General features: G+C 34.3%; 1 protein-coding gene across 1 annotated transcript; it reads right to left on the bottom strand.

The window, feature by feature from the left end:
* Positions 1-2,740: 2,740 nt before the first annotated feature.
* LOC113045244 (ras-related protein Rab-11B-like) lies at positions 2,741-10,042 on the bottom strand. The gene is made up of 5 exons (XM_026205480.1): positions 9,799-10,042; positions 7,883-8,078; positions 5,374-5,567; positions 4,361-4,441; positions 2,741-3,220 (listed from the first exon to the last, which is right to left on the bottom strand). The coding sequence occupies exons 1-5, from the start codon at positions 9,836-9,838 to the stop codon at positions 3,075-3,077; spliced, it is 657 nt and encodes a 218-aa protein (XP_026061265.1). The 5' UTR covers positions 9,839-10,042; the 3' UTR covers positions 2,741-3,074.
* Between the last annotated feature and the right edge of the window lie 3,476 nt (positions 10,043-13,518).

The following is a 13,518-nucleotide window of genomic DNA, read 5'->3' on the forward strand; positions in this document are numbered from 1 at the left end:
CCCATTTTAATCAGATTTCTTTTTGTTGGGAATGATACTTTTTTCTGAACCTGCATCATTCTTCAACACTCAGTTTGGGTTTTAGAGGATAAAATGGCCTTATTTAGATACTGTAACTATCAATATGATCAAAATCAATCCCATTTCTCCTGTTCCTCTGGGCGAGTCTTTGTAGTATAATGTACAGTATGAACTGAATATATTTTGGTCACTGGTTTGAGGAAGGTCTTTGTGGTTTCTGCAGCTCTTTTTCTTTGAGACTCGTCTGTGTGTGAATCGTCTCTAACACTGAACATCTGTGTGTCTGTACACATCATTAGCTGGTAATGAGGATGTACAAATGTAAACAAACCATACCAATAAAGACTATATGGAAAATAGACTTTTCTTTTGGTTTTGGTCAGTTAAATCAGGTTTATACTGTGCGAGTGAATCAGTTTCTACTCGGGTCTAAAAGCACGTTTGGTGAATTCTGGGTAAAAACAAATGACATGTAAAGAGTGTTGGCCACGTTTATGGTGGAATCATTTACATTGTCTTGTAGACACAAAGTTAAAGGCATCAAGTTTTAAAAATCGCTTTAGAATTGTTCATTCTTCTAGTTAAATGTATAGGTTTTTTTAATGCATAAGTAATAGGATAACTTTTATATACTGTGTGTATTGTTGTTATTGTTTTTCCTTTACCATAATGAGAATTTGAGGGAAATTGTTTGTGGACATAATGCATTGAAGAAAAGAAAAAGAAGTAAAGTTTAAAAACAGGATTCAATTTCTCTATACAAAATATTACAGTATTTATTTTGATCTTTGACAAAAAAGTTTGGTAAAATATCTATTTAGGAGTCTTGGACCTTTCCATCGATAAATAGTTCATTCTGATAGTCATGATTAGATAAGGATTTAATTGTAATATAGTGAAGTAAACGTAGGTGCCCACCGAGGGGCCGGGTGGCAGTTAACAGGTTAAAAAATGAAAACTGTGTACTTCTGTGAGGAGCTTTTATCAGTGATGATAGCTGATGTCAAACGTTCAGCTGTACTTATGAAGACTGTGTGTTGAAGAATGAGACTCTTGAGCGCTCTTATCAGCACTCACACACTTCCTGCAAACACACACACACACACACACACACACACTCATTTACATTCAGGACCCAGCCAGAGAAAACTAGAGCAGGTCTAAGGTTCTCATTCATCCTGAGATAAGAGCTCAGCCAATCAGAGCTCAGCTTGAGACCTCTGCCGAAACTCCAGAGGATGTCTGGGAAACAAAGTATTTATTTATTTATTTATTTATTTACCTTACAGGTAATGCATTTCACTCATAAAAAAGAAAAGATTAATATAATATTGAAACATAAATTACAATATATTCATAATATAAGTGCAATGTATTTTTTGTAAAAATGTAAAAAAAAAAAATTTACATTTTTTTTTTTAAAGTTTATTCATATTGCTGTCAATTTAGATAACTATGGGATTTTACTAATAATAGCTGTTTCTTATACATTGTAGGAGCACCATACAGTTACATTTTGAATTTAAATGTTTTTTGTTTCTAATTGAAATTATTTATTTTTTTAATTCTTATTTTAAGCAATTATTAATATAACTGTCAATGCAGTATGAAAAAAACTTTTTTATTATTTTTCCATAATGCAATGCTCTGTGCAGAGATGCAGGAGAAATAGGAAGTGGATAATTTCATGTGTGCATATTTATTTTGATGCATAATTGACGCAATAGGTAAGTATTCACAATTTAAGCATCATTTTATTTTTTTTAATTGAAAATCTTGATAATTACAAACAGTTGTGTGTGTGTGTTCTCACAGCGAACCTCCAGACCAGCTTTCATGAGACTTCATAGAGACATGAAGGTGTGTTTGAAAATCATGAACCTAAACACACATATAAAAAAAACTAAAACACAAAACATTCCAAAAGAACTAAATGCATATTAAATCAAATAAATAGTGCTGTAACAGATGTTGTTGCTGATCTGTTAAAGTCTGACACTATACTTGTTTCCACATGAGTGTGTTTGTTATTAGATGTACCAGAATCCAGCCACAGATGTGTTTGTGAAGGCGGGACTTCCTGTCTGCTGTAAATATCACTTCCTCCTCTCATAGTGTAACACAGACAGGAATAGAAAGCTCTGATATCAGACTTAACTAGCAGCTTTATCAAGGTTAAATGCTTACGACTAGTTCTGTCTGTCTACTAGCTTGATCAAGGTCAGTCTCAAGACAAAAGAGTGAGGTTATACAGTACTCTAACTTAATGAGGGAAAAGAAAAAAAAGAAAAAGTCACATTCATTTTTTATGCAATATACAGTGTGTGTGTGTGTGTGTGTGTGTGTGTGTGTGTGTGTGTGTGTGTGTGTGTGTGTGTGTATATATATATATATTTTTTTTTTTTTTTTTTTACATGGGGGAAAAAATGCAGAATTTTTTTGAGTATTTCATAATATTAAAAATAATAATGTTCATGACATTTTGATGAATTTCACTCAGTATGCAATGCATATATATATATATATATATATATATATATTAGCATTACTGTAATAAATATTTGAGGGGAAAATAAATATAATAATTAATAATGATATTATTAAAATTTATTTTGATTGATCAAATTACACACACACACACACACACACATATATATATATATATATATATATATATATATATATATATATATATATATATATATATATATATTTAAAAAATTGAGAGGAAATAATTTTTATATAAATGTAAAATTATTAATTATATGATTAAAATATATTTAGATTTTTTGGAGTGAAATATGCCCTCACATGATCTTGAGATTGAGCCGATCTTTATCCATGTATCTCTATGATTGTGTAATATTTACTTGCATTTCATGTTTTTAACCACAGTTTTGCAGCTAATAAACCAGAGCACAGTCAGATACTGTGTGTATGTGAGTGGACAAGCTATCAAAAGAAAAACATACATATATTACACAGATGAAACATTAGCGTATGACACGAAGAGAGAGACGAGATGAGTGACAGCTGAGGGCTGGTTGTCATGGTTACAGGTTTTGGCAGCACTGCAGTTTGTTGCCCCTCTGTCCGTCTGTGGTCGGCGGGACGCTGATGTCCACCACGTTGTTCCCCGGCGACTCGTCGTGAGCCAGCCGGTCAGCGATCTGCTTCTGTGATACGATACGATATATTTCTACAGATGCAGGAGAAACGAAGAGAGAACGAGTGAGAGAATGAAATCTGACTGCACAACTCACCGTCAAACAGACTTGTCATGGTTATTATAAACCTATTAACGTACATTTTTCACATAATCTAACCTGTATTTTTTATTGTAAAAAATTATTAACTTTTTTATTTTTATTTTATTTTATTTCGCTTTTTTATATTATTATTTAGTTTTCAAAAATTCTAATTTAATTGCCATTTTTGCATGAGCTGCCCATATTTTACCTCATTAGGTTCATGCAAAAACATTTGACTTTTTATAAATATATCCACTTTTCACTCACAAAAAAAGCATATATATTATATTTTAAGTAATTGTGGGTAATAACTGCAGAAAAAAAGTAAAATCTTAAAACAGGATTCAGTTTCTTCATGAAATATGACATGCCCTTAATTTACTTTTATATTATATATTAATATTATTTCTTAATATGATATATTTTTAATATTTTGTTTTTATTTCTTTTTTATGTATTTCTTCATATTATATATATTTTCAGTATTTTGGTTTTTATAAATTTTTTCATATTATATAATTACTCAAACTAAAAAAATAAAATAAAATAAAGGATATATATATATATATATATATATATATATATATATATATATATATATATATAAATATATATATATATATATATATTTTTTTTTTTTTTCACCTTTATTTCAGTTAAAAAAAAAAATGTTTTTCAGTATTTTTGGTTTAAATGAAAATAACCCTGTTCTCAGTGTATTAAATTAATTTCTTAAGTATGTGAATGTAAAATGTAAATTTGTCTCTCCAGTTTACCTTTTATTTATTTTTTAATAATTGTGAAAGATATCAAAATACACTGAATCACTGAATCATGGCCAAATGTTAAACCTGAAGCTGCGTTGCATCATCAAGTAAAGAATGTTTATGGAATCGCATGATTTTAACTGTGAATATTTACACCCCTGTCTGAAACATCTCTCTAAAATCCCCATAATTCCTGGCAGGCGATCCCAGCTTTACCGGATGGCAGATGCTGCACTTTTAAGGTTGCATAAGATCCACTGTAGTTGGTTTATTGCTCCAGCGAGGAAGCGTTTGATAGTGATGCTTCAGATGGGTCTGTACCTGTCAGGATGTTCTTGAAGGCCTCCTCCACGTTAGTCGAGTCCAGAGCGGACGTCTCGATGAATGACAGGTTATTTTTCTCTGGAAGCAAGCAGAAGGGGTTTAATATGACAACATAAAGCTTCACACAGAATGAATCCTGTTCACAAAACGAGAGCAGAGTGCATTTCTGTGCAAATCTATTTGCATCCAGCAATTTTAATATTTTTGAATGAAGTCTCTTCTGCTCGCCAAGGCTGCATTTATGTGATGAAAAGTAGTTAAAACAGCTAAATATTGTTAAAAGTTAAAACAGCTGAATTCACAGATGAATAGAAAGTTCAAAAGAACACATTTATCAGACGTAGAATATTTTGTTACAATGTAAATGTGATCAACTTAATGCATCCTTGATGAACACAAGTGTTAATTTCTTCAATTTTTGAACAGTGTTTATCAGACAGGTTTAATAAAGATGTTTAATTCTGTTCGATGTTAATCTAATTTGGTTCTGATTAATAAAATAACTAATGTAGTTCAAGTTCATTTCTTATCCTAAATAAGAACATTTTAATTATGAATCATGGTCGGAGCAAATATACACATACTTTTTAAAGGAATAGTTAGGTTTGTAGAAATGTAGCATTGCATCAGTGTCTCATCAATGGATGCTCTGCAGTGAATGGGTGCCGTCAGAATGAGAGCTGATAAAAACATCACAATAATCCACAAGTAATCCAGTCCATCAGTGAACATCTGGAGAAGACGAAAGCTGAAACAAATCCAGCATTAAGACGTTTTTTTATTAACCATTTAACATTTAAGTCCATAATCCATAATGATGCTTCCTTCTGAGCTCTCATTCTGACGGCACCCATTCACTGCAGAGCATCCATTGAAGAGACACTTCACATTTTCATATTTGTTTGAGCTATTCCTTTAACAGTCTAAAATCCTTCTCCACAGATATTAGACGAACGAAAGCAGCAGGTTTCCAGAGGATGGATGTGTGGTGTCTCTAGAGTTGGCTGTACCTGCGAAAGCGCGCGCCTCGTCGGTGGGAACGGCTCTCAGGTGCCGCAGGTCGCTCTTATTCCCCACCAGCATGATGACGATGTTGTTGTCGGCGTGATCTCGCAGCTCTTTCAGCCAGCGCTCCACGTTCTCATAGGTCAGATGTTTGGCGATGTCGTACACCAGCAGCGCGCCGACCGCGCCACGATAATACCTGCAGACCTCCGAAAACCATAAACACAAATCAAGCTTCACTATTACTATTGCCCAGAGTTTCACTTTTAGGTCAGTTTTAGTTTTGGTTTGATTGAGTAAATACATTTTATTTTTACTCTTATTTTATTTTCTTAGTACCGTATTTTTCGGACTATAAGTCGCACCTGAGTGCAAAATACGTCATGACGAGGAAAAAACATATATAAGTCGCACTGGACTCTAAGTCGCATTTATTTAGAACCAAGAACCAAGAGAAAACATTACCGTCTCCAGCCAAGAGAGGGCGCTGGGACGGTAATGTTTTCTCTTGGTTCATGTCTCTTATGCCGCGTTTCCACCGAAATTACCCGGAACATTTGTACCAGGAACTTTTTTTCCCAGGAACTTTTTTCCCCCCAGACCTGTTGCTTTCTGTGTTTCCACCGTGGTGTAAAGTACCGGGTAGATTAGGCAAATAGACTGGTGACGTAGGTCTGCGCGCGTTTCTCAATACAAATTACCGCTGATTAAAAAAAAAAAAAAAAAAAAAAGTACGCTGATTTTGGACGTGCATCCTCGGTAGTTGGTTCAGACTTTGTGCATTCCTCTGGGGAGTGTGATGTCCGCGACGACGCAAGTCCGGTGAATCTATAAACAGAAGCGTACTTGATAACTTCAGTCTGCTCGCCTTGGCTACTGCAATTTTCCTTACTGTATATTTACAATAAAACGAAATATGATATCAAATACCACTGCCTCCTTTCGTTTTCATTTAAGCATAATAACAGCTGCAGAAATGTACTTAGTTCAGGGAAATGTGTATATGCAGCCATTACAATGAAACGAAATATTATATAAATTCGCCTTTTTTATTTTCATTTTAACATATAGATAAATTGAATACAGACCAAAGAAAACCTGTTAGATTTACCCCGCAGCTGAATTATATTTTATGTTTAACCACTAAAGACACATCAGAGCCAGCGGCACAGAAGGTCTATCCCAGGAGAGGCTGCTCTCTGCGGATACATGAGGACTGAGCTCCCGCTGATTGCGTGGAGCTCACCGTCTACGAGATCGGCGAAACACATTTTTAAATAGGCGCTGTCTTTATAAATAAACAACAGATTTGAGTTTTAAACAACTACATTCTCGCCTGAAATACTTTTAAAATTACATTTCATGACACAATAACAGTAATATTTTGAAAATGTTGATCCGAATAAATGGTGGTTGAACTCAACCAATGCTGCGTGAACTCAACCAATCAGCATGTTTAGCGCCAAAGTCCCGCCCCCGAAAGTTCCGGAACTTTAAAAAAGTACCACCTCGCCAGCAGGGACTTTCTGGGGGGCATTTTTTTACCCGGAACTTTTATTTAGTTCCTGGTTCCTGCGGTGGAAACACACCAAGTACCGGACCAAGTCCCTAGTTCCTGGGTAAAGTTCCTGCGGTGGAAACGCGGCTTTAGTTCATTTCTCTTGGTTCATTTCAAATTAATTTTGATAAATAAGTCGCACCTATAGTCCGGAAAATACGGTACATTTTTTTGTTTGTTTAATTTAGCAACTTATTTCAGTTAGTTAATTAATAAAATGTGTTTTATTTATTTATTTATTTTAGTTAAATAATTTTTGTTTCCTTTATTTCGTTTTAAATCGAATATTTATATTTTAACAAATTAACAAAAATTACTATTGCTATATATACTATTGCTATATTATTGCAATTGCTATAGAGGTTTGATCACATTGATCACAAAAATGACAATAAAATGATACAAAAACAGTTTAATGGCTGGGGTGGAGGATGCAAATGTTATTTTTGGCATAAGGGGAACCAAAACCACATCTGTTCACTTATCAAGAGCCACAAATGCAAATAAGTTTATATTATGGCATATTTTTTCTGCATGTTTTCTTGCATAAGTATTACAAAAAAAAAGTGCTGTTGGAACATGCATCCCAGGGTTATTATAGTTAACTAAAATTAAATCATTAAAAAAATAATAATTCCTTAAACTTTAACTGAAATGTAATAAAATACAATGAAAGCTTGAATTTATTTTAAGCAACAAAAAAACAAAACCTAAAATTGCACAAAAAATTATAATTTTTTTTTTAAATAAAAATGACAAAAAACATACAATTTTAAAATGATATATATATATTCTTTTTTTTTCAAAATATTAATAAAAACTATAAGAGTATATCAATGATACTAAAATAACACTGGGTAGAACTGCGGTATTATTTGAAGTACCGTGTAAATACCCCAGTACTAAATAGTATACAGTGTGTATATAATTCCCATCTAAAGCACGAGTGTACTCACGCAGAAGTGATGGCCCTGTAGCGCTCCTGTCCTGCCGTATCCCAGATCTGAGCTTTTATGGTCTTGCCGTCCACCTGGATGCTCCTGGTGGCGAACTCCACTCCGATCGTGCTCTTGCTCTCCAGATTAAACTCATTCCTTGTGAAGCGTGACAGCAGGTTACTCTTCCCCACGCCCGAATCTCCGATGAGAACAACTGAGAGCAGAAGCAGACAAACAGACGCTCTGAGATCACAATATTAACACACACTAGCATTCAGTTTGGGGACGGAAATTAATATTCATCAAGGACACATTCAATTGATGAAAAGTAGTTCTGTCAAACAATTAATCGCGATTAATCTAAAATAAAAATCATTGTTTACATGATATATATGTGTGTGTTTACTGTGTATATTTATTAAGTGTATATAAATACACACACATGCATGTATATATAAAAAAAATATATGTTATTTTTTATAGATCAAATATATGTATTAATTTATAATATGATTATATTAATATAAATATAGACATGTAAATATTTTTAAAATATATACTGTATTTGTGTCTATTTATATATACATAGTAAATATACACAGTACACACACACACATATATATTATGCAAACAAAAACATTTATTTTGGATGAGATTAATTGTGATTAAGACTAACACTAATCAAAAGTAAATGTAAGGACATTTCAATGATATTCTATAAAATATAAAATAAAATGTATCACAGTTCACATTATATGTCCAAATCCTGAATATAATTATGAATAATGCTATCTTATGCAGGTTTAATGACCACTGAGAAAATATTTTGGGTTCGTAAACTTTCTAAATTCAGTTATGATTGACAGGTGCACCAAAAGTTTATTATGAACTGTGTGTCATCCTGCAGTTCTCTTTCTTACTCTCTTGCTTTCTCTTTTCTTTTTTTAAGGCGCATTACTCAAGATCTGGTGGCCATACAGTAAAAGATCTGGAATATAATACAACTGATTTGAGATGCAAAGTCTACCCCCAGATCCCTTCCACTTTCATTATGGCTCAGACAGTCTACACAAAACTCTCATATCTCATACTGTGTTAAAGGATAGCAGGGTTTTACAGGGTTTTACAGGTGAGCTGTTCCTTTAAAGCTGTGAGCGTGTTTGCATTGATTTCCTTCAGCTCAGGCTGAGGAAGGCTGCATGATATCCTCATGTCTTCTTTACGAGGAAGTCAAGCTGAACTTTGATCCTCACACTCGAGTGATTCGGAGAAAATGGAATGTAACAGATTTGCGGCGTCAGGCTTTGATCAGGTGACGTGATACAATCAGTTACAATGTAACCAATCAGCTGCAGCACAGAATATCAGCACGTGGCCTCATTATCATCATCTTATTTTTTTTGTATGTATTTAGAACGTTTCTTCTTGGTTATGTGAACGTTAGAGAAACATTATTAGAATGTTACATTCTCTACATTTAAAACACCCATGTTTTATATTTAACATTTTTTTAGAGGAACATTCCATTCTATCATTTTGAAACTATAGAACGTGTACTTAGAACGTTTCCTTTCAACATTCCATATTTTAAAAAAGCATTAGATCGCAGTGCAAGGCCGTTTTTAGTCTTGAATCGCCTGTGAACATGAGCTCGGTGTGAGGCTAGAGCTTATTCTTCATATATTCATCTGTCATCTAGGCCCTGGGATCCCGTGTGAAAGCATCCAGGCCATCGCGAACAGATGTTTTACTGATCGGTGGATGCGTCTCGAAGCCTCTGCGGGCGTTTCTGTCTCAAAGCCTGTTATGCATGCCATGATTTCAGACGGGTGCCGCCGCGAAATACGCCAGCCTGTCAGATCTATAGGTCAGGAACAATCGATGGATTTTGAATGATTACTCCTCTGCTCTGTATAATGGAATGCAGAATTTACCTTTGAACAAGAAATCGTATTCATCATCTCTGTTGGCCATTTTCTAAGAAGCCCGTTCCTCCTGTAGTCCGTCCAGAGAGAGGGGAACCAGATGAGGTTGTATTAATAACTCAGCGTGTGAGGGAATAAATCGAATGAGTATTACAGACACACAATGCGCCAGTGCTGCTGCTGTCACACACACACACACACACATACACACCGCAGGAAGAGCGATCTGCTCGGTCTGCATTTAAGGGGAGGAGTCCCGCAGCTCTGGAGCTCCGCGGCCGCCAGAGGGCGCTGGAAACACCGCTGCCGTGTTCCTGCAGCTCCGGGCCTCCAAGAGCTGCTCGGTTCTTTTCATCACGAGATATCGACTGTTTCTTCAACTACAGTCACATATTGATTTTCATTCAAACTAAAAGATTTAAACCTGTTTCTGTTTTAAACTAGTTTTAATGCTCACGTCACAGCTAAATATGTTGCTAACATTCCTACTACGTAATGAAAAAAAAACAATTCTGAATGGAATAATTCACACCAAAAATGATATTCTGTCATTATTGCTCTCCCATAAAGTTTCAAACCCGTAAGACTTTCCCCGTTCGTCTTCGGAACACATATTTTTGATGGAATCCGAGAGCTCTCTGACCCTCTCATAGACAGCAATGCAACTGAAATGTTCCCAGGTCCAGGACATTGGTGAATTAGTCCATGTGACATCAGGGGTTTCACTTTAATATTACAAAGCTACGAGAATACTTTAGAAAACTAAATTATGACTCGTGATTATGCATGTTTATGTGAAACAGAGGCAAGATCATGCAATAACTATCCCTTTAATATTGTATGAATGTTCTAAAACTTTTTTCATTATATGAACATTAATGTAACATTTCAAATTATCATTTTTGATTAAATTATTTTTTATTTTTAAATGAATGCATGTATTTTTTCATTTATTTTTATGTAATTTGTAGTTTTCTTTTTTGTTTATATTTGTATATTTTCATTATTTATATTTTACTGGATGTGTTGTTTATTTTATTAATGTTATTTGTGTGTGTGTGTGTGTGTGTGTGTGTGTGTGTGTGTGTGTGTGTGTGTGTGCATGCAGCAGAAAGGCACTTTTGTCTGTGGTCATGAAACCCTCTTTCTCTCTGTTTATTGCTGCTGTTTGCATATGAAGAGTTTCCTGGGAGAATCTATAACTAAAAGATAATGGGGAACATCAGGAAGCTCAGAGAGGAAGCCAAGCATTGGAGGAATCAGAGGTCTGGAGGAAATATGTGAGATGACCTTCAGTGACCTGTATGGACAGGAAATGAGGTATAACTGCTGAATAAGCTTCCCACCAGTGTGAAGAAGACAAATATATCATATACTAATATGGTTAGTGATTCAGGTTTTTGTAATCTGGTTTCAAAATTTTCCTAGAGCTAGAAAGCTTCAATGCACAAGCTAGTGTTTTAGTTTGAGTTTTAGCTGGAAACATTCATATTTTTTTAAGCAGTTTAGATGCCTATGTGTTTGGGAGATGCTTTTATCCAAAGTGATGCATTTAGTCTTTTCCCTTCGAATCAAACTCATGATTTCATCAACTTGCAGTAACCATATGTTAGAATTGTCCATCAGAATGTGCTGCTGTGTAGCTTTGCTCTGTCCTTGATTTTATCATTTAAGTCTGTCTTTATAAGAGCAAGGAGTGTGAAGACATCTGAGGTTTAGCAGAAGATCATGGGATGATTGTTGTGGAGGTGAGTGAGTCACATCACTTCCCATGGTAACATGCAAATCAAGGCTGGTTTTAGATCCAGTCACATGACTCTATGCAAAACAACGACGAGAGAGTTTCTCTCTTAGAAAAAAGAAAAACTATGCATCCTAATATATCATACTTGATACAAGCCCTCTAAATGATCAACATGATCTAACTTTGCTGTTAACCCTTTCACACACAGTCTACTCCATATTTTCATCACCAGAATTTCATCACTTTTTGATCCTATAAATATCAGCATCTGCTCCAAATTGTATTTTTGCTCAGTTTGAGTCTCTGAATAAAACTGAGCTGTTTTTCCATTATATTCTCACTATGTCAGACTATATTAGCCAGAAAAGCCTGATGGATGAAATATATTACAAACTTGATTTTTTTTTATTTTGTCTGAAGGTTAAATTAACTTTTGCATTTTAAAAATTAGACTTTTATACCATATGTCAGGCTTTGCAGGGATGTACTGATCGCTTTTTTGTGCCTTGTTATGCTTTTCATAAAAAGACTGCAGCTGTTTACTAGGGTTTCGATGCACATTAGACCCGTGTGTTTCTCCTGACAGACACTAGAGGGGGCAGTGTGTACGTCAGGTTCTCAACTGTGCTGGGAAAGTGTTGGAAAAGCCTTTTTGTTCACAATTATGTGTCGGTGACTTTTCTCTGGAGCGTCACAATCATGACGATTTTGAAAGATTTATTTATTTATAATTTATTTTATTTTTTATAAATTTATTTATTTAGTTTCATTAGAATGATCTGGTTGGACCAACCTTATTAAGTTATGAAAACGTTCATTCTGAATGTTCTGTGAATGTTTAAAATGTGCAGTGTTTTAAATGTTTTAAAAGGATAATAGGATTTAATGTTTTTGCATACATAAGGGGAATGTTACTCTTAAATGTTCTCTGAACATTCTAAAATAAAAAGTAACATTTAAAGAACAGTAACATTTGTGACCCTTGACCTCAAAGCCGGTCATGTGGGTAAATGTTGAATTAAATTGAGATTTATAAATCAACTAAAAGGTGAATAAATGAGTTTTCCGTTTATGTGTGGTTTATTAGATCGGACAATATTTGGCCGAGATTCAACTATTTGAAAATCTGGAATCTGAGGGAGCAAAAAAAATCTAAATATTGAGAAAATCATCTTTAAAGTTGTTCAAAATGAAGTTCTAAGCAATGCATATTACTAATAAAAAATTAAGTTTTGATATATTTACAGTGGGAAATTTACAAAATCTTGGAACGTGATCTTTACTTAATATCCTATAGATTTTCGGCATTAAAAAATGATCATTTTGACCCATACAATGTATCGTTGGCTATTGCTACAAATATACCCCAGATACTCAAGACTGGTTTGATGATCCGGGGTCACATTTAAAAAAGAAAACATTCTATGAACAATGTATAAATGTATGTTGTGCTAACGCATTGTTTAACTTTGATTGAATATTCTATTAACATTCCTGGAAGAGCGAATATTCTTAACTTTGAGAGAACCTTTCCAGAACATTCTGATAACGTTCCCTGTAAGCTGTGAGCATTGTATTTTCAGAGTATTTTAAAATTAAGATTTGCTTCTCATTAAATTTTTTCATGTACGGAATGATTTCTTGAAGAGGGTTTATTAAGACACTATGATGGACACGATTCGAGATGCTCAGAGCAGATCTTGACTTTGGCAAAGGTAATGAATCCTGCGGCAATGTGAATATGACATTACTCCAGATATATTTGAGGTAAGATGTTTCATATCCCTCGTGCATTAGCTCAAATTAATCTAGAACATGAAGTGATTTTGTCATCTTTTTTTGGTGTAAAATAGGGCAGAGCTGTCATTTTAATTACGCACATAATGGACTTATTAAGGGCTTGTATCAGACAGATGTGCTGTTCTTCCGTCTCTCAGAGATCTGTGTCTCTCGGCTGATTGTCAGGGGACTGATGTACTCAGAGA

The sequence above is a fragment of the Carassius auratus genome, chromosome 27 (genome assembly GCF_003368295.1).
Source record: "Carassius auratus strain Wakin chromosome 27, ASM336829v1, whole genome shotgun sequence".
NCBI lineage: Eukaryota > Metazoa > Chordata > Actinopteri > Cypriniformes > Cyprinidae > Carassius > Carassius auratus.